Source organism: Nuphar pumila, chromosome 12 (assembly GCF_984573655.1).
Source record: "Nuphar pumila chromosome 12, dmNupPumi1.hap1.1, whole genome shotgun sequence".
NCBI lineage: Eukaryota > Viridiplantae > Streptophyta > Magnoliopsida > Nymphaeales > Nymphaeaceae > Nuphar > Nuphar pumila.
This window is the reverse complement of record NC_143260.1, coordinates 5,693,652-5,720,318: the sequence shown is the minus strand read 5'-3', so window position 1 is coordinate 5,720,318 and position 26,667 is coordinate 5,693,652. Positions and strand designations below refer to the sequence as shown.

Sequence of the window (26,667 nt, the reverse complement as noted above, 5' to 3'; positions counted from 1 at the left end):
GCAAAAACCCCTGCGACTCTTGAAATGGAGGAGGCAGGGGCCGATGGCCCCTACCGGACCAAGATGAAAAAAAAGGAGACAACGCAGGGAGAGAGATGGATCACCTGAGGGAGAGGGAGCGTGGATGGGGGGCTCCAACAACTGAGGAGGCTGGAAAGGGAGAGAAACAAATAGGAGGGGTGAGGTAACCGGATGAGGTCGATCGCTCGACGAGGAGGCACCGGTGGAGCTGTCAGAAAAGAGGCGACGGTGGTCGGACAAGAGGATCGGCTGAGACGGGAGGGTTAGGGTTCGATTTGGGGGAAATTAAAGAGAGGGGAGAGAGAATGTCACGGCTTAGACAGGCTTATATCAAAAAATAGTAACGGATTAGCTACAGAAAAATTCCGTCGCAACCTCCGTCGTTAAGTAGCGACTTTCATAGCGACGAAAAGCTTATGTCACTAATCCTTTGCTACGTTGTGAGAGAGTTTGATACGGAACTTTTTCGTCACTAATCCATCGCTAATTAGCGATGAAGTATGAGACAATGTTATCGTTGCTAAATCCGCAACAAATTTCAATTTTAGCGATGACTACTTTTCTCTCGCTAAGCCGTCGCAACTTTGCGATGGAAATAATCTGTCACCAATTTTTGTCGCTAATTTATGTTTTTCTTGTAGTGACCCAAGCCGTGGTTGGTATGGTTTCACACCGATTTTTGGCGAACAACAGGCCCTATATTCGCACCACACGACAATGAATATGAACACATAAGCATAATACCCATTACCTTTTTGGAGCTTTAACTGGTGATAATGGTGTTCCTTTTCTTCACGTTGCAACCCACTTCTTCATGAAGGAGAAGACCCCCACGTCCCGCTATGGAAGTTGAGCATGATGAGAGAGAGAGAGAGGGGGGGGGGAGAGGAAATCGTGCTCCATGATTTCTAAAGCCTCCCCATCCTATTTTGTCTCCACTTTCATAGGTGGAGTTTCAAAATTCAAGCATCAACCACCCCCAATCCACGATTTTTTTTTTTGCTGAGATTGATTCTCTTCCAATATCGCCCTTTTTTCCATGTGTAGATTTTTTCCCCAACTTCGTCTCCCATTTCCCTCTACTGTTGTACCCCTCCTATCCTCTTGGAAGAGAGGAAAAAAAATAGCCAACTCCGACACATTTTTCGTCGGAGATAGGCTATAATGTAGGGATTCTTGGAGTCCTCATTTTTATCTTTTTACCGAGGTAAAATCATGGTCTTTTTTTGCAAAAAGGGAACTCCATGCACAGGGGTTTCAAACTGGGGTTGCGGCTCCACACAATAGTGCGTCCTACCACAACACCCCTTCACCATTTGTTGTTTTATTTTGCAAAGTAATTCCCTATATGTTTTCTTGGGACGTTTTGCTAGTTGGTGGATTTTCGCATTTCCACGCGGGTTTTTCTCAAGCTTTTCCGTCTCTACACTATCTTATATATAATATGGTTTGGATCTCATGCTATATTCTTGGAATATTCGAATTCCTCGAATTAGCCTCACGAACCGGGTCAGATCTTCGGATCTCACTAAAGTCCGAATTCAAGTCCCACTTCAAGTATTCGTTATCGGATTCACAGTAACTAACTCGTACGCATTGAAATAGCATTGAATATGACATAAATATTCATTGAAAATTTCTTAAAATTTGTGGGTTTTGCGTGTAAAATATACGTACAATATATTTATTACTATTAAATTAACTAGCCTATACGAATTGACTTAAGCCGAACATGTGTTGTTCATATTTGGCTTATTTGTTTCACAAGTTTGAAGATGGAGGCATCAGATCAAATCCAACATACACACGAGTGTATCCGTAGTTAAGAGGTAGACCACGTAAAGCAGGGTGGTCGCGAAGCCCTACCCAGGGATTTTCTCTCTTCGACGAGGGTTCCTCGTTATAAAAAACTAGAGAACTTGTTTTATGAGTTGGATCAAGATCTTTACTATCTGAATATAAGCTCAGTCATGAGTAGCTCATCTAGTTTCCTAGCCCTGCTAGAAGAGTTTGGCAAGGAGGCTGTGCTAGTTCAGTAGTTCCAAAGGATAGGGACAAAAGTCTTTGGTTGGTTACCATATATCAAGGATACACTATTTTGGTTGTGTATCTTTGGTGACATAAGTTCAACGCTGTAAAACCTGTAAATTTTGAGAGTTATAAAGAAATATCCTTATCCTTAAGTTAGAATGCGTTTCTGGCTTTTAAACTTCATTTATTGATATAATACATGTCATTTGCTCATTTATGATCAATAAGGATAAAATTGGTATTTTTATAAGTATTTCAAACAATTTACTATTTAAAATATTTAATTTATAATTAAAACTATTTATTTTAGTGAGTTGTGTCTCATCAAGGTGTTTTCAAAGTTTTTTTAGCATAACTAGATGCATTTTGGGTGTTTATGGAAGAAATTTTATCAAAGAGTATTTTGGTCATAAATGATTTAAATAAAATATTTTAATTAAATATAATCATTATTTTAGAAAGTACCAAAACCATGGACTATCTAGAGTTAGAATAATTATTTTGTGTTAGCAAAATATAAGATTTTATTTTGAGAAAAGAATTTGTTTTTTAGTATAGACCCGAAGTCCAGATGGGTTTGGACTCATATAAGTCGATCCAAATTAGGTTTTTTTTATGAGATTTTTAATAACTAAAAAGAATTTAAATTATTATAATTTTTATCTAAGAATAATATACATAGGGTATAAGATTTATATTTTTATTTTTGGGTATTTATTCAACACATAACCTGATTTAGGGTTTTGAGTTGAAATGGGTCCAAATTGGATCCGATTTGGACCTGGTTTGAATAGGCACATAAGTGGGACTGGGTGGGGCTCACTAGGGCACCCCAACCCCTTAATCTTCTCTTTTGTCTCCCTAGAGGTTGACACCTTCTTCCTCTCTCGTTTTCCCTTTTGGGTTTCTAAGAAAGCCCTATCTTCTTCTTCTTCTCACCCTAGCTGATCGTATTGGGATTCATGCCATCAAATTTTTGGGGATTGGAGCCACCCACGACCACCATTGGTGCCCAGGTGAGTCCCTTTCTCCCTCATCTGCACCTTCTTCACCTTTTTCCTCTCTTCTTTGGTGTTTCTCATTGCCATTTTTCATAAATTGAGAATTTCTTGGGATTTGTGCCATTTTAGCCTTGGGAACCATGTTCGAGCAGATCTGAGCTCTCTCACAACTCCATTGATGTGTGTAGGTATGTATTCTTCCTCATCTCCTTCTTTATCGAATCTTTTTTTATTTTTGAGCCTTCTTCCTAGCTGATTTTCCTAAATAGGAATTTTCTTGGATTTTGTGCACATTCTTTGTATTGGGAATTATTCCCTACAGTTTGATGCCACCTCCATCAGCAACTTCAGTGTGGAGCTTGTTGCCTCTACCTCCTTCGTTTTTTAAATTTCGTATTGGTTTCTCCAAGGAAATCAGATTCCCTTTCAGAGATTGGGTGTCTTGGAAATTGTGCCAACATAAGAGATATCTTGGGCTATGTGTAGATAGAGGAGAACATTCAACCACTGCAGATCAGTCCAGCCTTTGTCGTTTTAGGTGTTGTCTGGTTCGATTCTTGGAAAATCGGCTTACGTGATTACCGATTTGTATTGTTTCATGTGCGAAGAGACCATCCGGTAGCTCTTTGATTCGCATGAAGCGTTGTAGCACTCTCCACCAGAGAGAGCACCGCAACTGAGCGTAGATTAATGTTGTTATTTGGTGGCACACACGCACACTAAGTGTTCAATGAATTGCCAAAAAGGCAATTCGTTGTGGATTTCGTTGAACCCCTTGGATTTTCAGGTTTCGCCAAACATATTATCGAATCTACAAAGGTAGGATCCCTTGACTGAAATTGTAGAATGTATATTAAGCTTGTTCTGTCACAACTTAACATGATTTATACATTATGTTAGTCTAAGCATGTAGCATAGTATCATGTTAGTGAAGTTAGGTTTCGTGATGCCTAATGATTGATTATGTTGAGTCTAATGAGCAATATGAACTTGTAATTAAAATTGATTATTTAACATAATTAAATTTGTTTTGTATGTTAGTAGTTCTGTAGTTTCATTTTTCTCTTGGAAATTGTGTCGTACACTAAGTATTTGGTAACATGCTCGAGAGAGAAAATTTTATATTTAGATGCAGTTTTGAATAGGTTTCAAAATCAATTTTTAAATGTTGATCATATGTATCTAAAACTTAGATTTGAAGTGGTTATGTATACATTTGAGTTATGATTTTACTTATATGTGAAATGCGTTATAAAAATGCATGTGAGCAAGCACGAATGTGCATGGTTAACTATGTTAACAAACACATCATAATTTTAGTTTGGCACAAGTGCTCATATATTATTTATGTTCACAATTATAAGTGCATAGATGCACGTGTTAATTCAATTTTTAATATATATAAAATGAAAGTTATGTGTATACACCACTTAGTTGTGGATGTTTAGAAATATTGTGAAATATTGAAAGAAGTTTGGAGATCATGTTAAACATGATTTGAATATATGAGAATAGAAGTATTCTTCTTGTTGTGGTTGAAGAGATAATTCTTGACATGATTTTAGCTTAGTGAAAATAAGGAGTGCGTGTTACTGTAATTACCTTTATGCATATCCCGTGCTCTTATGGATAATCCATGATTTGTGTGAATACTATTAATGTATATATACTATATATGTGTGAGACACATTATGCATGAAATGCTTGCTTTGCATATTGATTCGCGTGGTGAAAATGTATATATGACTTGAATATTGTGTGTATAACTTGAAATGCGTAGGCGTTACATGTGTTAAAGTTTAATTGCTTCGTAATATGGAATGTGCATGTTCACGTACGCATGTACGAAATTACATATCATGTTTACACATGCTTTGAGGTTCAATTTATGAAATGCAATGTTTCGTGTGATTATGTTATGATGTGTATGATGATATGATTTTGTATGATGTTGAAATGCCACATGATGTGAAATAATGAATGCATGCGATAAAGGTTTAGGCTCAAGATTGAGCTATGGTTCATGAAACTTTGTTGGCTAAATGTGTGATTTTATGATTTAAATGTCATATGAAGTGATGTATGATGTGACACATTAAATGATGCATGAAAAGAAACATGCGATAGATCTTTTAAGATCAGTTGAATGTTCAAGCCCGAATAGTGGTTTATGACCAAGTGTTCGGTTGATTGAATTGATATGTGTTGGTATTTCGAACTGGTAACCTAAAATCTTGTGATTTGCCAATTGATTGCATACATGATTGTGCCGAATTGGTGGCTATTGACTTTGGAAGTGGTCAATGATATTGATGCATGTATGACAATTATATTTATTAGATAAGGTACCCATTATGAAACTATTCTCGAGGGGATCTTTGTGAGGGTGTGCATGACCAAATCAGGTAATTCAGCTAGTGCTTAAGTTTCTGTAAAGATGTGCATTGTCCAAAAGCAGGTAGCCCACTGAGACAATATACCTTGTGAGAAAGTGCATTGTCCAAAAGCAGGTAGCCCGCTGAGACGATATACCCTGTGAGGAAGTGTATTGTCTAAGACTAGGCCATCCAACTAGGGCAACAACTCCTTGTGAGGTTGCACATTTCTGAGAGTAGGTGATCTGATGTGGATGTTGTAAATCTTTATTATGATTAAATCAAATGTTATGATGATCTTCTGAGTTGGTTGTGATAGCCAGTTATGAATATATGAATTTAGGTTTTTTGTTGTAGCATTATTATATACTGAACTTAGAAGTGGGAATCATATATTTATTGATTTGTAAACCTTGATATGAGGTTATGATTGCCACACTTATGTTAGCGTATAGGTGAATGACACATTACGCATACAAATAACTAGGTTGACTTATTAGGTGAATCACACATCACACCTACATAGTCATGTTGCAAATGATTGTATTATGTTTGTCGAATTTAGATATATCACATCTATGTATCATGATTGATGTATATCATGAATATCTAACTCGTTTATTTGAAAAGAATGCATGTGTGTTTTACGTTGAAACGATCAAATAAATTTTGACTTATTGTTTATAAGAATTATGCATACATATGAAAAATGATGTGATTTGTATGTCTTGAATGTATATGAATTATATTTTATGACATGAGTTAATCTTGAATGAAATATTAAATGATGAAATGATTTAGGTTTGAATGCTTGATATATTTTTTTCAAGTTTGGGATTGATTTGCCCTACTAGGCTCTAGCGAGTCTGACCTCATTTTATGAGAACCATGTAATGCAGATAAATAATGATGAGTATCTGAAACGAAGGACCAGTCTAGCTGCATCCTTGAGGGCTCACTCTTACCTTACAATCTTGGTAGATATGATCTTTTTGTTTTAACTACTTGATCATGTAAAGACTAAACTATTATTTGTATACACTGATTTGGAAAGAAATAAATTTTTTTTTATATTTCAGTCTTAAATTGTATGTGATAATTTGAAATGTGCATATCTCGTGCATCTTTGTTTGATTTATCTCTAGTATGACCCTGCCAAGAGTTTTAACTCTTTTGAAAAAATTGTTTCTCCAAGATTTGATTCACTTATTATTTAAAAAAAATAAAAAATAAATTGATCTCAAAATTTTAATATTGGAAAAGTATTTAAGGTTAAATTTTGGGGGCTTAATAAACACACTTTGGCCTTATGACATAAACCAAATGCGTGTCCATATTATTTTTAGTATTTTGTAATATTTTGATAAAAATATATCTATATATTCAAATATGAAAAATAGTTTTATTCAATGGCCTAGCTAGGATTCATGGGGTGGGCAAACAGGGGTGTTGCAAAAAAAAAAAATGGTGTGACAGTGGGGGGGGGGGGGGTTTGGGGGCACCACCTCAAAATTTATTTTTGAGATAAAATAAAAAATGGCTACAATTATTAATAAAAATCTATTTCATATGGACAAATCAAACTATTTGCTGCTGGGCTAGGACTGGGCCGCCTCTGGTTTTATTGATTAATAATATGCATGCCCATGTGATCAGCAGGGTCCTATGTTAAGCTGAAGGGTCACGATCGAATCTTGATGGAGCATGTGGCTGCCATTGCTTTACGCGTAAGGCTGGTCATGTTACCTTGAAAGACAAGCCCATTAAGTGGCTCAGTTTTTTTTTTTGTAATTTTCTTTAGACATTAAAAAACAAAAAAAAATCTCTTGAAGTCGTGTCCCGATCGTATTTTTGTGACGTAGGTTGGTAAGTTCATCAATGGTCTACCGTCTTTGTTGGAACTGATTTAATGAATAAGGAAAATAATTATGGCTACTTTTTCTTTTCCCAATTGCCAACCTAGGTGTGGGTCTGGTGGGATTTATGATATAGCTAATTAGCCGACTACATTATATATGGCACAGACCATCCATCAGTGGTGGGCCACGCGAGCTTTTTCTCGTTTTCGTTTCGTTTCGATAATGTCATCATTTGCTAGTTTTATTCATTCTTAATTCTACAAAAATAATAAAACACTTGACAGATGCCGGAGAAAAATAAATAAATAGATGAATGATTACGTGGACGGCCATATGCATTCCTATTAGATGATGACTATTAGGCAATAGCGATGCAAACGTTCGGATTCGGGTCGGATATGGCCAAATATTATATTCGACTAATCTGATGGCTAAACGGATTCAAATTCGGATTCGCCTGCCGATAGTGAAAAACTTATATTAGATCCACTTATTTATACGTAAATGGATTTGGATATCCATCAAATTTAAATATCTGTTGGATTTGATAGCAAAAAACCAAAATCATTAATTATAACCCGACATAGTTTTGGGAGCAGTGATGGAAACGGCAGATCTGGCAATATCCTCGTGAGGATGTTGTTGAAATCCGTCCATTTATAATGTCATCTCTCTGGGGATGGTAGTGGATCGGGGTGAGTGCAGGGGCCAAGTTCTTTATCCCCGCTTTGTTTCAAAATTTTGTCCAGTGGCCCGGTCACGTGTAGTTTGATCCTATTTCGAACCGCAGCTGCTTTTGGCCGGACCAAGAAGGAGAGAGAAAAAGGGGTTTGCAACTATCTTTCGTCAAACCAAAAAGAGAAAAGAGAAAAGAAAAAAGAGAAAAGAGAAAAGAGAAAAGAAAAGAAATAAATAAATGGGTCACATGAAATGCATGAGTCAAACTGCCGATGCTGCCTTCCATGGGACTAAAAAGGAGAACTGATCAAGAAAGAGAATGAGAGAGAAAACCAAAGAGTCACATGGTAGGCTTATGCCAGACCGCCGCTGCCTTTTCTGCTGCTACCGCCATTTATTAGAGGAAAGACCAAAGGAGAGGTCATTTTAAGGTTAGGAACTTAGAAATATATATATATATATATATATATATATATATATATATATGATTTATATGTAATCTTATAAAATGCTAAGAATATTTTATTTATTTTATTAACAGGGATCAGAGGCGAGTGAGGTCGGGGCAGGGAAAAGCGTAAGTTCATCCCTATCTCCATCCCTCTACAGGTTTTGAATTTTAACTGCATGCCCTGTCCATTCCCCCATTTAATGTCCTCCATCCCCGCTACAAAATGGGGCGAGTTTGGATGGATCCTCATTTTCTCAAGTCCACTGCCATCCCTAGATCTCTCCCTATCAACGCAACCCCAATATTCGTCTCCTACTCCTAATTGCAGCTCCCAAACAGATAATCAAATTTGGTTGGATATCAGATAAAAACCAAGAATTGAATCATTTGAGAATCAATACCATTTTACCATCCGAAGACACTTGTCATTAAACAATAAAAAATATTTTAAAATATTAAACAAATTTTAACTCCCTTAAAAAATTATTAAAGAAAATGAATTGATTAAGCCCTTTTTATAATCATCATTGGGCCAATTCGATCTGAATCGGCTGAGTCAGACAGAATTTAACTACATTGGTCCGATTAAATATTCGGGTGGAACCTGTGAGGTTCGATTAAAACACAGATCACAAGAGCATGGTTTATGAAATTTCATGCCAAACTATGGTCCGACTTGAATTCAGATTAAGACGTGCATTTTGTAATGTAAAAAATATATATATAGAAAATATTATTTTACCAAGTACAATGGGTCTGATTTACATAATCTTTATTGAACCTGGGTATGGTTTTTCCTATAAAAGATTCTCCTTACCTATGAATGGCTGAAAAAGAAAAGAGGGTCACTCTCCAGAGTCCGTCCATGTTTTTCAAACGCAACGGCAACCTCGTGTGAACGGGAACTACAATCGACACCCACACTCCTCTTAAATCATTTTTTTTTTTTGAATTTTTGCTGTGAGAAACCGCCCCTGATGCCGAGACCTAGTTGCGCTGGCTCAGCCTGCGTTACTTACGGTCGCTGTCCGGTCCGGTCGGCATTAAACTCTGAGAGCTTACCCCTTGACCCCATAGAGTCGCCAAGCTTGGCTTACACGGGGAGTCCAACAGCCTGGCCCTATCCCACTGCATCATCCCCCTTCGATCTTAAAACAATTGGTCAAACAAAGATGTGACATTTGTCTTGAGTACCAAATTTTCTTTTAACGAGTGAGAACATAAAGAACTTTATAATTTTTTAGAGTTTCAAAGATCGAGTAGAGCTTAGGTGTTTGATGGGTGTTTTTAGGTCTTTGTTGTTTTATTTATAAATTCTGACCGTACACATGTGATCTATGTAGTTTATTTTATAGGGATCAGCTCTTGAAGTGTTTGATTCTTGACTCACGACTGGGTTTTTTATAAGGTTCAAAAAATCAACGATCAAAATCTTTATAAAATTTTGAGGCTCCAAATATCATTCTCTTCATCGAAAACACATGATCCAAGTATAGATTTCTCGTAAATCAACCATGCCCAACGCATTTATGGAATCGAAACTGCAAAAAAACACCAAAAGAGTAAAAAAACCCATCAAGCACGCATCGTAAGCACCTAATATTCAAGCACCTAAGCTCTACTCTTCAAATATCACCCTTTGATTAAGGAACAGATCACAATTTTGCTTCCCAAATAATAAGAGGAGTATTCTTTTAAACCTTCCAAGCATAAGCATGGGCGGCTTAGCCATGGTATTTTGTGCTTTTGGGATGGACAGACTAAGGCAGCCCGACCGGGTCTTCGGAGACGGTTTATTTGAGTAACAAATCGAGAAAAAAGTGAGCTTAGATACAGCAGCCAAGTTTGAAGACTTTGAGATGCATTTGAACAGCAAGGTCTTAATCCGGCCAAGTAGGTTCTGGTGACCTTCCTGAGTAGCTAGCCATGGTTGAATTTTGAGACAATGTTGGAGGAAGTCTGTCACCTTCATCTACTCTATATTGAGAACTTTATAGCGTAAACGCAAATAACTCAAAAACTCACTAGCTAGTTTGATTTTTTTTTTAAATAGAGGACACATATGGTTTTTAATTAATAAAAACTATTTTTTCATATTTTGATATTAAAAATGCATTGTTATTGAAATAATATTAAAGACATTAAAAATTTTAAATAATATAAAAATATAAGTGTCCGTGTCCACGTGTTTGGTAGTGTCACCAGGGACACACTGCCCAAATGGGTGTGTCCTTTTAACGAAGCACAATAGGTGTGACCAGGTAGATGGGTAACTAGGTGGGGCCATGCCCATTTGAGCGATATGTTACCTAGGGCCCAAGCCTAGCCGAGTTTACTTTTTGGAACTTGGCCACAATGGTTCTTGCAGGAATTTACAAGTTCATGTGATAATATGTCAATTTGAGTTTCAGAATTGGCATTTGAATACTAGGAATGTGAATCAAAAGTGATAAAAATATTGTAACAAAACGTTTAAATCAAGCATAAAGGAGTCAGCGCGACCAGGTCTCTGTTTGTGAGGGGCAGTTTCTCCGTGTAAATATCAAAAAGCATAAACCACCAATCGATCAATGAGAGTTAATTTAATACTCAGTTCATATTTTTGAGGAAGCTTATAGAAAGTTACAAACAAAAGATCATGGAGATAAACTCTCTCTCTCTCTCTCTCTCTCTCTCTCTCTCAAACAAGCCCACCTACAGATCAAGCCAGTACATTTATACTCCACATTAACATGTGGTATCATGAAATGGTAAGTACAACTCTGTTACAGAGAGCCACTCCTCCCTACGCTCTTCAAAAAGGAACCACTCTTGGTTATTTCGCTTAGGGGCCTGTTGGTGAAGCGGATGAGGTTATATGCCAATGCACCACACACTGCACCGCAAATTGGACCCACGATGTAGACCCAAATGCTGTCGTATCGGTTCCCGACTATAGCTGGACCCAGACTTCTTGCTGGGTTCATTGATGCCCCGGAAATAGGCCTGCAATGAGGAACAAAAATCAATTAGTGTACACCTACAAAGCAGGTTAAACGCCATGGTCATTATGGCTGCCAAGTTGGTTGGCCCACTTGAGTGGGTTGGTTGGGTTATCATAACTCACTGGTCCCAACTGAGTTGTGATAATTGGACTAAGCCTACCCCACTGGGCTGGGTCATTATCATAAACAAACTGTGCACTGGGCCCTGTACAGTTTCTAGGTTGGGCCATGTCAATTTGATGCACACATTAACTTGCATGATATCACACATCCCATGGTCTGGATCACTTCTCAAGTTTGGACATGTTGACAAATAATCTTTAGCCAATGCAAAAAAAGCAGAGCAGATCCAGTGACACATCAGACAGAAAATCGCTGCGTGTTTTGAGTTTTTCAGCGATTTTCTGTGTTTTGTGTTATACACAGAAAATCAGTGCATGCATGGTGATTTTCTGTGTGTGTGTGTGTGTGTGTGTGTGTGTGTTTTACAGAGTATGATAGCGATTTTGTGTTTTGTGTGAACCGAAGACAAGGGCTTTTTAATCAATACCCTGAAAACATCACATTTAATAGGATGGTAGCTCCAACTGCAATTCCTGCAAGTTCTCCAATCTGCAGTAAAAAAAAGAAAGCCAGATTGGTTATCTAAAGACAGGCAAACAAGCTAGTGGTAAGAAACAAGCCTCGACAAGAACATTATTTCAGCGTAAGAAACTTTCCAAAATGTGAACAAAATTTAATTCTACACTGCACTTTTGGTTAAACTGAAAATGTGGTATCCACCAACCATTAATAAACTCTAAAATTGAACCCTAATGAAGGGCATCATAACAAAAAATGAAAGAACATAAATCTTAATGTTGAAGTCTTTGAATTCCAATGTACTCACAGCTCTTGTATCAGTGGCAACTCCTGAGATAACGAACATCAGGTAAAATGTGATTATGAATTCAAGAACCAGAGACTGCAGGTTTGATCCACTAGGCAGTGTTCCTGAGAAATGTTGCAGCCCTCCACCAAACATCAGACGAAGTGTTCCACTAGCCAGTGTTGCTCCCAGCATTTGTGCTATCACATAAGCAGGAACCTGCACAACAATAATTCAGTCAGTAAAATAAAGTGCATAAATAATGTAACTTTAGGGCAATACTATGACTGACCGCAAACTAAAAAATATAACAAAACATAGCCAATTTATTGTTTTCTTTACAGTTTTGCTCTTTTGTTTGGTCGAAATCATGGCGCTTTCTTTTTCCAGAGGACAACTTTCATGGCGCTTGATTTTTACAGGCCACAAGTTACACAAGTGGTTTGACCAAGCCGCCTAATTTTTTAGGTGACAAAAAGGTTGAACCATTCAGAAGAAAATTAATTGGTCAGATTTGTCATTTTTTATGATCAAGTTGGGGATTAAAATCCCTCTCTTTCTAGTACACTAGCCGTGTGAGTTATGAATTGATCATGTTTGTCATATTTTTTCAGTCTTGGCCAAAAACACAGAATGGTGCCTAAAGTGAGTGCCATCGAGGTCTTTGTCAGTTATTTTTACCATTGACAGCAGAGTGAAAAGTGAACCAGTTTTAATTACCACTATACTTTTAAACGTGAATGCGATGAAATTTACCACATTGGTCAAGACAGAAAAATTTTTTTTTTTACCTGCTTCCAAGGGAACCTTCTAGAGATTGCAAAGGCAATGGTAACAGCGGGATTGAAATGTGCCCCTGAGATGTGTCCGACGGAGTACACCATAACCATGACCACCAGCCCCCAGACAATGGCAACCCCAGGGAAGGTGATAGTCCCTTTACTCTTGTTAATGGTCACTGCCCCACACCCAGCAAATATTAAGAAGTATGTTCCAATTATCTCTGCAATTATCTGCAACCAAAATTGCAAACAAATTAATCTTTTTTTTAAAGGAAAAACGAATCAACCATCGTCCACATCATCATCATCATCATCATCATCATCATCATCATCATCTCTCTCTCTCTCTCTCTCTCTCTCTCTCTCTCCGCAGTTGTGGGTGTAATGAGAAAACTCAAAAATCGCAAATATAATCAATCTCAACCATACAAGTGTCTACTGCACTGGTGAACCATCTTGGGAATCAGGCTCAATCTAGACTCCCTTGGTCTTATGTCACAAGGACACGGCTATGGACAATTCATGCGAGACACCAATACTCAATTCCTTTTGAAAACTAGGAAAAGGGGAGCCGAACTTTTTTAATTGTTAACTAACTTTAGGTGTGTTACATGATGTGCCCACGTGTCTTGTCGTGTCACACAGACACGGGACACCTGAATGGCATGTCCCCGTGACGTGAGAACTTGGACCGTCCAAGTACCGAATACGTCATCATGGTCCCCCTGAGCTCGCTCGAGACCGAGTCCTCGAAACTCTAGGATTAGCTTTACCTCCATTTCCGGAATTGGTAAATACGCTAAAAATAGACCTGCTGGTGCTTAACCATTCGATAGTCAGGAAACAGTAAACTGGAATTGTAGAACTCATAAATAAGTCCATCTATTTCTTCATAAATGGTTCAATAAAATCTTGCATGAAAAATTAGGTGAGAGCTCTGAAAGTTTCAGAGAAATAAATAAAACCATGAAAAAAGGAAGCCATTCTGTCATATCACAAGTAGAAGAAGAATTGGAAGTGAAATAAAATAGAGAGGAAATTCACCTTCTGCAGTAATTGAACTGAGAGATAGCATCGTGATCCATTACGTGACTCCTGAGAGCAAGAAATATTCCCACTTTCCATTCCACCGATTTGCTCATCGCTCACTGCATTGGATACTGGTTTAGCATGGGAACCGTTGATCTCAGCCATATCTGCATAAATCATAATTGAGAAAATTAAATGGTGGTCTTTGTGAAAACAATGATTAGTAAAACAGAAAGACCTCAACAAAGGAAAGAACTGAGATGAATTCATTTGTGGTAACCACAGAGATCCTAATCAAACACCTCAACAAAGGAAAGAATTGAGATGGAAGCTTGCGGTAACCAGAGACAGAGAGAGAGCCGAAAGAAGATCTACATTACCACTCATGAAGATCAACAAAATGTTGAACCCATGAACCGAACAATATAGAAAACAAACCTAAAATATAGAAAAATAAAAAGCTAAAGAAAAAGAAACTACAAATAGCAACAGACAACAAAGCCAAGCTCAACCAGGATCCGTAGGATTAGAAGAAACCACCGATGAGTGAGAGGGAAGGAGAGGTCTCTAAGATGCATACTTAGAATCACATATATATATATATATATATATATATATATATATATATATATATATATATATATATATATATATATATATATATATAGAGAGAGAGAGAGAGAGAGAGAGAGAGAGAGAGAGAGTCTCTAACAAAAGACTTCACAGAACAGTGAAGAAACCCACAAAACCAAATAGCAAGATTGAACTAAATTTTTTAATGGGTCCCCAAAAAATTGCAAAAAAAAAAAGAAGCTCTGCAAATTCAGATTCAACAGAAACATGTGTAGAAGGCCACAACAAGAACCAGCAAAGAGAAAATGAAAGGACTGAGCTCAAGTCTTCATGAATAACCCCAAGAAGAACAAACAGAAAAAAAAAAACTCTCCCCATTTCCAACTTTTTCACAGCCAATTTTGTCGACAGAAACCACAAAGGATGGTGTTGATGGCAAACCATACAGGTAATTAATTGAAAAACTTTGAGCAGAAGAATTTCATACTTGTCCAAGAAGAAGCACAAAAGCAAGAACAAAAATTCATCTGTACCTTGGAGTGTAGAAGAAACAACAGGAGAATCAGAGTCCTAAAGCCCAGAATCAGAAATGCTGGGTGCTGGTACTCAGTAGTAGAAGGCTCTACTTATAGTCTCACACGAAAAGCTAATTGACTTGTCCCGTTCTTCCTGTCAATTTGGATTTGGACCAAGACCCAGTGATTTCACACACAAAAGTTTGTGGGCTGAGAGAAAGAGAATTAAATATAAAGTAAATTTTGGATGGTGAAAGAGAGCATTGAAGGTAGGCCTAAATAATCAACCGCTTAGTGAAAGAGAAGTTGAGTTGGTGGTTGAGTGCATTAACTTTATATGGTAATTGTCATTAACTAGCAAGAAAATATAAAGTTTAATGTGATCACACTACAAGAAAACAAGTCATTACCTATAAAAAAAATAGAGACTATAAATTATCATTGTCTAATAATTTAATCTCGATGACATAGTGAAAACATCTATCGGTAATGATAAATATTGTCGCTCTTATCCTGTCAGTAATATGAATAAGAATACGCGAAAGATGTTTGGGAAGAGTTGCCGATGAAATTATCGTTGATTTTAAATTACGATGATAATCAATCGTCACAAAAAATCTTTTATCATTACGACGATAATTAATCATCGCCAATGACAAGACGATGATAATTATCGTAGATAATTTAATCAGTAGCCGACAATACTTATCATTAGCATAAAATCATATAGCGGATGATATTTATCGTCGATGTTAAACTAACATGGCCGACGATACTTTATCGCTATTATTAGAAATATAGCCAATGATTTTTATCATCGGATATGTTCATTTTTTTATTTTGAAACTAACATAGTCGATGATAAATTATCGTCACTATAAGAAAAATAGCTGACAATTTTTATCGTCGATTATATATTTTTTATTTTAAAACTAACATAGCTGATGATAAAATTATCATTGGTATAAGAAACATAACCGACAATTTTTATCGTCTACTATGTTAGTTTAAAAAAAAAATGGATATAACCAATGATAAAAATCATCGGTTATATTGCTTATACTAACGATAATTAATCTTCAGCTATGTTAGTTTTTAAATTAAAAAAAATGGATATAGCCAACGATAAAAATCGTCGGCTATATTCCTTATACCGATGATAAATTATTGTCAGCTTATCATCTAGCCAATGATTTTTATAGTTGGTTTTAAACTAACATAGCCGTCCATAGATTACAAATAATCAGCATATCCCTCATAATTTTTGCACATATAATACTAAAATGACAATAATCATTGAGAAAATCCCTTATGTGCAAATTTCGTCTAAGAGTTTTGCGTTAGTACAAAAGCGATCTTTTGATGTAGAAATCATGAAAAGTTTGTAGAATTGACAAACTTTTGCATGCAGTTGACTTTAAGAGATACAAGATTTCATTTTCGCGTTTTAGTGTCCGAATTTACCTATATACGGAATAGTGCATCGCTATAAGTCGACAACATGCAAAAATCTTGACGAATTTCATAAAAAATATTTTAAGAAAGTTAACAACACACTTAATGCTTGCAGAATTCTTATGAAGAAAATGAATTTTGCATCAACTCATGTGACATTTAATAATTTTTGAAAACATTAGTGGTTAATAAGTTGATTATTTGTAATCAATTGACGCCAATAACACATATAGTACTAAAATCATGACAATCTTTACAAAAATCTCTTACATACAAATTTTGTCAAGAGTTTTGCGTTGGTAGTTGCAAAAGTATACTTTTGATGCAGAAATCATGAAACGTTTGTGAAATTGATGGACTTTCACATGTAGTCAACCTTAAGAGATGCAAAATTTCATTTTCACATTTTAGCATTTCAAATTTACCCATATACATGATTGTGCATCGCAATAAGTCAACAACATGCGAAAATCTTGACAAATTTCATAGAAAATGTTTTAAGAAAGAAAATAACACACTTAATGCTTATTGAATTCTCACAAAGAAAATGAATTTCGCATCAACTCATGCAATATTTAGCGATTTTTGTAAACATTCATCATTAATAAGCTGATTTTTTGTAATCTATTGGCAACGATAATTATTGTCCTCAATATGCTGATTATTTCTTAGCTGTTGATTTTTAAGCCTTGAAAGATCCTTCTTATACCTCATAATCAGATGATTCAAGAGTCTTTCTATAAAACCATGCATCTAGATTGCGCCCGTATAGTGAAATTTTAGAATAAAAAAAAAACTATGAAAATCTTGGTGCATACCAGTTTACATATTTGATTGGTTTACATATTTTAGTTATGCTCTATAAAAAAAATTTGAAATATATAAACTGGATGCATTCGGCATGGTCCACATGCTTGGAATAGACAATTGGATCACCATATATAATCAGATCAAGCAATGTGATTTTTTAGGCTTGCATATTTATGAAAATTCTGAGCCATTTATTTTCAAGCCTTAAAAGATGCTTCTTATACATTCTAATCGGATGATCCAAGAGTATGTTTCTATAAAACCATACATCTAGGTCATATTCATATGGTGAAATTTTAGAAAAAAACAAAAAAGCCTATAAAAATCTTGGTGCATGTTAGTTTACATGTTTTAGTTACCCTGGACAAGGAAAACTAGAATATGTAAACTAACAAAATATGTAAACTGATATGAACCGAGTTTTGCATAGTTTTTTTTGCAAATTTAACCCTATTGATGCATTAAGCGTGATCCACTTGCTTGGAATTGATTGTTGGATCACCGTAATCGGATAAAAAATTATAATTTTTTATGCTTTCATATTTATGAAAAATTCGAGTTGTTGATTTTCAAGCCTTAAAAGATCCTTCTTATACATCATGATCAGATTATCCAAGACTTTGTTTCTATAAAACCATATATCTTGATTGAATTTGTACGATGAAATTTTAGAAAAAAAATTAAAAAAACCTATAAAAATCTCAGTTCATGCCAGTTTACATATTTTAGTTACCCTGAATAAAGGGGAACTAAAATATATAAACTAACAAAATATGTAAACTAGTATGAAGCATGATTTTTATAGGTGTTAACATTTTTTTTTTCAAATGGGAAAAGATAGAACTTACCTGGATTCGCTAAAATCCTTTTTAAAATTGTGGGGATGCCGTATATGAGCCTCAATCGTCCTTCGCCTGACAGAAAAGTACAATCCAGGCAAGTTCTCCAATCTTTGTAGAGTTCGAATCACACCATTGAGATGCTTGAATATGCAATAAAGATCAAAATGTATTAGTATCCATTCATAAAATAATAAAAAACAAAAAAAACTGCAAGAAAATGATATGAAAATTTGTCTTTTCAAACTCGAGGGTCCGTTTAGTTTTTAAGTTCTTTTTTTAATCTGATAGCACCTCCATGTAGGTACGATGGTTGTTGAATCGCTTTAATAACACCTCTGCATGGTTATGACAACTTGAAAGAGAAGGGTATGACAAGGTTAGGGCTCATTCTCTCTAGAGCCAACACTTAGATATGGGAATTCCAGATAACCAGGTCCTAGGGGGAGACTCTTATTTATAGTCTTTTGAATGGGTCACAGATCATCGAGTTCTTCTAGATTTAGATTCAGATCCAATCCAAATGAATCTTAATCTATTCCAAATAGGAATAAGGCTCATCCAAAAGAGTCTTTTTTCTTTGAAGCTTCATCGAAGAGGAGACCTCCCTCTTAAAAATCTTGCAGGAAGGAACTATATAGGAATGAAATGAGATGAGGATAAGCCATATAAGCCAAATGACTTATCCTCTAACCAACCTGTGGGATAGTGGGGCTTTTTGGCCATCCTAGGCGAGAGTTGCTAAACAAACAACCATCCCATTGGTGGGATGGTCAGACCAGCCGTCATCTCAAGATGAGATGACACCACGTGTCGTCGTCCCTAAACACGACTGGGGTTAGGACACATGGTGAGGTCAAACAACAAAACAACCACCGTTTGGGTCCCTCACAAGGTAAAAGGAGGCACATAAGGCTGCAAAATAGTTAGGGTTTAGGTTGGATATCTGAACAAATCGAAAACCATTTAGCTAGATTCATTAGCCAAACGAAGATCCATTGGTTCCAGATTCAGTATCAAGTTAGATTTGGATTCGGTTTTGGATTACCTTCATCGGATTCTTAATTTGAATTTGGATCCAATTATGTCAGACCCAACTTAGTTAGACTCAGTAATGCCTAGATTCAACCCAAGTTCGAACCGAGGCTGCGCGGGCACTAGGAGTGCAAATTTCACCTGGGCAGCTTTCTTCGATCCAGCAATAAATGGTTTCGCGGGCACGATCGGCGGCCGGTGTCTCAAATAGTCTTCATAGAGCTAAATCATTGGCCCGTTCGCAAGCCCAACTTCAAGAAGATGGCTCCAGCTCAGTTCAACGCTCATCCAGTCAAAGGCGTCCTAGGGTGCTACTTGATTATTTATCATAAAGATGTGTATTTGGAATATTAGGGACATGAATTGCTCCCATAAGTGCTTGTTTTTAGCTAATTGGATTAGATATGAAAGTCTGGACGTTGTTGCAATGTGTGAAACCAAAATGGAGAATATTTCGTTATCACTGGTGTCTTACTTATGGAGAGGTGCGACATATGCTTTTAAATCGACCGTTGAGTTTGTTAGGGGCATCTTGGTTCTTTGTTAAGCTTCTCTTAAGGTGGCGATAGTGAATATTGGTCATTATTCCATCTTCCTTTCTGCAAACTTGCTACCGTTGCTACAAGATGTCGTCTTTACCTTTGTGTATGGACCTGTCATGTCTGCCTCACTACCAACTTTCTGGGTTGACTTGGACCGAGTTTTGGATACATTTAGAGCTCTTCAGTGTTTAGGAGGAGATTTCAATTGTCTGTTGTCCACGCATGATTCTAGTCTACCGGTTCTTCTCAACCCCTCCATTAGGGGGTTTCCGGAGTTTGTTTGGTGGAACCAGCTTTACTCGGTGTCTCTTGGGGGGGAGCAATTCTTGTGGTCAAATATGAGGTCTTGCCCTTGCTTGCATATACTTGATCATGTATTTCTCTCCCCAGAACTATTTCATGCCGTCTCGGATGTCACTGCATGACTGCTGTCGTGAAACCTATCCGATCATGGACAACTGATTGTTTCTTGGGGCGCAAGCTTCAAAGCGTGTCATAGGTTTTTCTTTGAGAAGTAGTGGATTCATGTGCCAATGGTTGGACAATCGTGGGCTCAACCTGCTACACGATCTTGGGCAGCCTTCCGCATCCATGCAAAGCTTCTTTATCTTCAACAACGTATTGAGGAATGACTCAACTTTAATAACCTGAACAAGTTTAGGTTCATCGGTCAGTGAGAAGTTGAGCTCTCCTCTCTTGCCCAATGTCAGGTCGATCTTGATGGTGTGCCAGAGGGTCAAGTGCTTCAGATGCAGGAGCGTATCATCGTCCTCTCTGCTCTTGTTGCAGAATGAAGAGCACAAGATAAGCTTAGATAGAAGTTGAGGGCCAGAGTTGCATGGTTGGCTAATGGTGATGGTAATACATGATTTTTTCACATGAACGCATCAAATAAATACAGTAAGAACCGGTTCTTTTCGATCCAGATCGATGGATGCCAGTTTGTTCAGCAAAATTGCCTGCCAGCTATTACTTCTTATTTTTCCAGGCTGTATTCGATCGACTTAGGCGTTGGGGAGGTCATCGGTGGTATGGGTTATAAGCGGTTGGCGATAAACCAATTTGTTCCTGTGCAGACTCGATTCACCGAAGTTGAGATTTCTAATGCTATTAGTGGCCTCTCGGGATAGAAGGCCCCAGACCTTGATGGTTTCCACGTCGACTTCTTCAAAGCCTTTTGGGCAATTATTAAAACTGACCTGCTCCACTTGTTCGATGAATTCTATTGTAATGCAAGGCTGCCTAAACCATACCATGTGGCAGTCATCTCTTTGATTCCTAAGAGGCTAGGGGCGTCAGACATATCCAACTTCAGGCCAATTTCGGTGATGGGTGCTCTGTATCGTATTTTATTTAAGGTGTTGGCTAATCAGTTGCGCGCTATCATTGATCAACTTGTCTCTCTGAACCAGTGGGCTTTTATTTCAGGTCGAAGTTTGCAAGGGTCTTTTATTTGTGCAGCTGAACTTCTTCATTCTTTACAGTCGACTAGAGCACCGTACTTCTTGCTAAAATTGAATTTTCACAAGGCTTATGATAGTCTGCCATGGGATTTTCTGATTGAATCTCTAACAAATATGGGGGTTGGGCAGTCGGTTTATAGCATGGGTTAAGGAGTTGGTCACAAAATTTGTGTCGTTGGTTTGCATCAACAGACTAAGAAGGGAAGAATTCAAGTTGGCTAGAGGTGTGTGACAGGGTTGTCCCCTAGCCTCTATCCTTTTTAATATCGCGGCAGATGGTTTACCTATTCTCATGAAAATGGCAAAACAAACAGGCTTCTTGGATTCCTTGGGCATTCCTGGTTTTGTTGGTCACACCATTCAATATGCAGACGATACTATAATATTTGGTTATACGAATGTTAATCAAATGTTCAGGTTGTGCTTCATTATTAAAGTCTTCGCTACAATTTTAGGCCTTCGCCTGAACGAGAGTAAGTGTGCTCTGGTCTTACTCAATGCTGAGCCTCTTCTCCAATCGGCTACTGCAAGGATCTTCAACTGCCCGATATCCGACCTTCCAATCAATTTCTTGGGTCTATCGTTGCACTCACCGTAGTCGTCAGGAATTTCGTCTTGGATGTCTACTATAGAGCGGGTGCAAGGGAGATTGCAGTCTTAGAAGGCCCAATATTTATCTTTTGCGGGCCGATTGATGCTAATACGCCATATTTTGGCCCAATTACCAGATTTTCGTATGAGCATGTCCATTATACCGATGACAGTAGAACATACGATTAACTGTTTGCTCTCGCACTTTCTTTGGTTTGGGAATGAATCTCACAAAAAGACCCTGCTTGTTTCTTGACAACAGATCGTTTTCCTGAGGCAGCAAGGCGGCTTGGAGATTTCGGCTCTGAGAAAGATGAGTATCGTTTTAGTCTTGAAGTGGGCCTGGGTCGCTTCCACATCTCCATCTCCTTGGGCTACGTTTGCTAGGCAAAAATATGGTAATCTACTTGACTCCCTTCTTTCGACGCTCAATTCAGTGTGTCATTCGTCCCTCTGGCTGGAGTGGCGGAACATACTCCGCTCCTTCAGTGGCAGGGATCTTTGGCCTGTCCATGGCCGCTCGTGGCTTCACTGGGCCATTGCGAGCGAAGATAGGTTTTTCATTAAGCAAGTTTACCATTCCTTATTGTCTTCCGGGATTGACTGGTTTTCCATTGATTGTATGTGGGGTAAGGGGCCCGCTCCAAGGGACAAAGCTTTGGCGTGGCTAGTGGTGCTGGATCGTGTTCAAACCCAGACTAATGTCAGGAAACAGGGGCTTCAATTTCTCAGCATGTGTGTTCTTTGCGAGAAGGTAGAAGATGACACGACTCACCTATTTTGGTTTTGCTCGATCATTCTAGACCTATTTTTTCAAACTTGGGGTGCACTGTCTGTTCAAATTCGTTCGAGTTTCATTATTCGGAACCTCATGCTTGGTCCCATGATTTTACGACACAAAAATAAAGGGAGATTATTGTGGCGGGTATGGTTGTTTTCAGCATGGTGGGTGATCTGGACTAAAAGAAATGACATCTTCTTCAGGGACATCAAATTCGATTTTGGAAGGCGGGTTATGTTTGATGTGTATCTGGCTCTTCAATTATATAGTAGAGATGGGGGTTTGATCAGCTTGTACTTTGAACTATGCACAATCACCATCTAGATTGTGGTTGTCTTACTCCTATGTTCTTCTCTCATCTAATATTCTGATGGATGTTTCTCTCTCTCTCTCTCTCTCTCTATATATATATATATATATATATATATATGGGGTTAATATTAGCTACTAACAAAGGTACTAAACTAATGAGTAGAAATTACTCTCTTCTTCAAAGCTTTTCAATTTTTTTCTAAATCAAATGTTACAGATGTAATCTATATGTGATTATGATACATAATTAGGTTTTTAAAAAAGTTAAAAAATCAATGGCCCACATTATGCCAAAATTTCTTAACTCAAAAGATACAAATGCAAGATCCAAGCCTTGATCTTTAGTAAACAATCCATACTGAACACATCTATGTGGTTAGACTAAGTTGATACAACTTGCTTATATGATTTCCATCTCATTAGTTCGTTACGTTCATTTGTACCAAATGTTTTTCCCATATATATATATATTTATATATATATATATATTAAATCTTATAGCAAATCAGATCCTACAGATGTGATATACATAGTTTCTTAATAAGAAATAGGTTTTTGAATCGGGTGTTTTTAACATGTGAACAGTTTTTTCAAGAACATAAAAAAGCAACAGTCTACAATATACCAAGAGTATACGGCTCAACAGATCATATTCTTACATTTGAAAAACATGGTCCAAGGTCCAATTCTTAACTGCCAAACCATGCTTACACATGATTATCACCTCAACAGCCCTATACGTTCATTAGTACCACATCTTTCAAATAAAGAACTGATAGTATTATTGTGCTCCTAAAATCTTTCAATCTCTCATGTTAAAAGCCATGAAAAGAATATTAAATTAACGTTTTATTTTTTTAAAGTAACATATTGAATTGACAAGCTGAAGGCATTCTTGTATTCATGCATAGCGTAGTTATAAATTTGTCTTTGTCAACCTTTAAAATTGGACCATTTCCACAGGGTTGTAGTTGAGTCCTAATCAAGAAATCGACATGAACTCCCCCGAGTCCAACAAAGCCCGACTTGTTTAAGCTAAACAAGCTGCTCATGAATCGAGAACGAGTTTGTGACGAGCTGAATTGATCCGAGTCACGATTTGCCCTGTTCGATTACAGCCCTGTCTACAACCCCCAAAAAATAGGTGAGAGTTAAATGGAACTGTGCCCTGTAGGGCCTGTACTATTTACACATGATTTTACCTTTTCCCCATTATGACAATGAATTTATTTATATTTTTTTCTGAACATTTAATATGGGTAGATGTGTTAGCCTTTGTGTGGGTGATGCAACCCTCTCAAATTTAATTCCTGTACTGACCACAGTTGGGTCATGTCGTTGTTTCTCTTTCCTTATCTAAACTGTTTCAGTGGAGAAACTAGTGATCAAATGCACATTTTTCCGAGTCTGGTTGGGTCGAGGCCCATGATTTGTCACTCTTTGTAGATTGCTACCAGAGAAATGTGCATTATTGAAACTTGGGGATGATTTGTGTTTTATTTTTGGTTATACGTGACCTACAACATCTCAGTAAATCTTGGGTGTTCTAATCTTCATCAAGCTTGCACTTGCTTAGATTGAAGCCTAGCTTTGGTCCAAGTTAGATTGGCCAACATGATCTGGGCTATTTTAGATGCCAGTCAAGCAAAGCCGGCTATTTAAGGAAGGGGAGTACTTAACACTAATGCTGCGCAAAAACAGATATATATGGGAAAATATTGGCTTTACTCTAGGGTACAGTACTCTCTGCTAAGTGCACTTTGGGTTGAGTGGTTTTATCGTAAAAAAAAAATGATTTCCTTCTTGGTGAAATCTTGTGGTATTATAAACTGTTGAACTTTGTGGCACTTAGAAAACCTAATTATACAATATGGTTGGATGATCTAAAACATGTGTTCCAATAATCAAATTATAGATATAGTTAATATTGGTTACTAATGAGTAAAATTCATTTTTTTTTTAAATCTCATTTTTTTGTAAATGTCATGGATATGATCTACATGGTCATTTTAATAGAAAACTTGTTTTGGATCATGTGATTATGACAAGTAATTAAGTTTTAAAAGGGTCTAAAAATCAATGGCCCCACAATGTGTCAAAATTTCATAACTCAAAAGATCACATTTTTTACACCAGAAAAAGACAAATGCTTTGCAAACCAACCAATGCTTAACACATCTATATGGTTTAATTGAGTCGATACAACTTGCACCTATGATTTCTAGCTCATTAGTTTTGTACCTTCATTAGTAGCCTATATATAGAGAGAGGGAGAGAGAGAGAAATGGGTAGGTGCGAAATTGATACGTGCTAAATGGGTTTTTCTGCATTTTTAGTGTTCTTTTCGCAGTTCTGACCCCATATATGTGTTGGGCATGGCCGATTTACAAGGAATCAACACCTGGATAATGTGTTTTTGATGAAACAAATGACATTTGGAGCTTCAAAAATTTACAAAGATTTTGAACTGTTGATTTTTTTTAACCTTATAGAAACCCACCCATATTTCGGAATGGAACACTTCGACAGCTGATCCCTATAAAACCAAGTCACATATGTACGGTTAAAATCTAAAAATAAAATGAAAAACCCTGAAAAACTCATTTAGCATTTATTACATAGCACCTATCATTTAGCACCAACCCATTTCTCATAGTGAGAAATATATATATATAGAGAGAGATAAGCCCGTAACAATGGACCAGCAAATCATCCACTGTTATCATATGCTTTTCCACCGCTGATCGCACATGGAACAACGCCAATAGTTTTTTTTAAAGTGATAGAGAATTAACTACGGTAGCGACCACCACTAATTCTGTTTTTTCCCTCCCAGCACATTAGCAGCGACCGTGACCAAAATGATAAAAATCCAATGCTGGACGTGGGTCCAGCGCTTAAAGCGTTCACTGTTACAGTGAATCATATATATATATATATATATATATATATATATATATATATATATATATATATATATATGCACCTAACAGTTGCTCAAGCATAAATCATGGGTCTGGTCGTCATCTAATTAAATTGATCCTACAAATGTGTTAGACAAGGTTTGTTTATTAAAGCACGTTGAATCAAGTAGTTTCAAAGGAAGAACATGATTTTTGTATTTGTAAAATTTTAGCACATTGTGAATTATTCATCTTTGGAGCACTTTAATAACTTGCTTATGCAAGATATAATATGATCCAAAACGTGTTCGACTAAACAAACCATGTCGATCTGTAGGGCTTGATGCACCCCAATAAAAATTGATGGCATGAGAATCGAGTTCTATATTGTAATCAATTGTACGTAGTCTCTTTCTCTTTCTTTATATATATATATATACATATATATATATATATATATATATATATATATATATATATATATATATATAGGTTAATATTTAAGATTAGATGAATTTAACCTCATTAAAATAACTAAGACACTTTTAAAATAGTATAATCTTTGAAAATACAAAGTTGTTTTTTTAGCATTATATGTCTTTTGAACTTGGAGAATATTGAAAGGTCAAACATTTTTTTGAAAAAATAACTTATACGAAGCTATCATGTTACCTTTTTTACCTTAAAAATAACCTTGTATCTTAAAATTAAGATACCATTATTTTAAAAGTGAATTCATCTAATATTAAACACAAGTTTAATATTAAAA

At 36.7% G+C, this 26,667-nt stretch overlaps 1 protein-coding gene across 1 annotated transcript; it reads right to left on the bottom strand.

Moving 5' to 3' along the window:
• Positions 1-10,993: 10,993 nt before the first annotated feature.
• On the bottom strand, positions 10,994-15,253 carry LOC149819773 (aquaporin NIP1-1-like). Its single transcript, XM_089983751.1, has 6 exons — positions 15,186-15,253; positions 14,095-14,246; positions 13,060-13,281; positions 12,290-12,487; positions 11,951-12,012; positions 10,994-11,401 (listed from the first exon to the last, which is right to left on the bottom strand). Exons 2-6 carry the CDS (start codon positions 14,242-14,244, stop codon positions 11,182-11,184), a joined length of 852 nt encoding a protein of 283 aa, XP_089839877.1. The 5' UTR covers positions 14,245-14,246; positions 15,186-15,253; the 3' UTR covers positions 10,994-11,181.
• Positions 15,254-26,667: the final 11,414 nt, after the last annotated feature.

Bases quoted from the DNA above. Each gene is read 5' to 3' on its own strand.
- LOC149819773 (XM_089983751.1), bottom strand. From the start codon at position 14,244: ATGGCTGAGATCAACGGTTCCCATGCTAAACCAGTATCCAATGCAGTG. The intron at 13,282-14,094 runs GTGAATTTCCTC...TTTTGGTTGCAG, and splicing joins CAGTTCAATTACTGCAGAAG to ATAATTGCAGAGATAATTGG. The intron at 11,402-11,950 runs GTATTGATTAAA...TCCTCATTGCAG, and splicing joins TTAAATGTGATGTTTTCAGG to GCCTATTTCCGGGGCATCAA.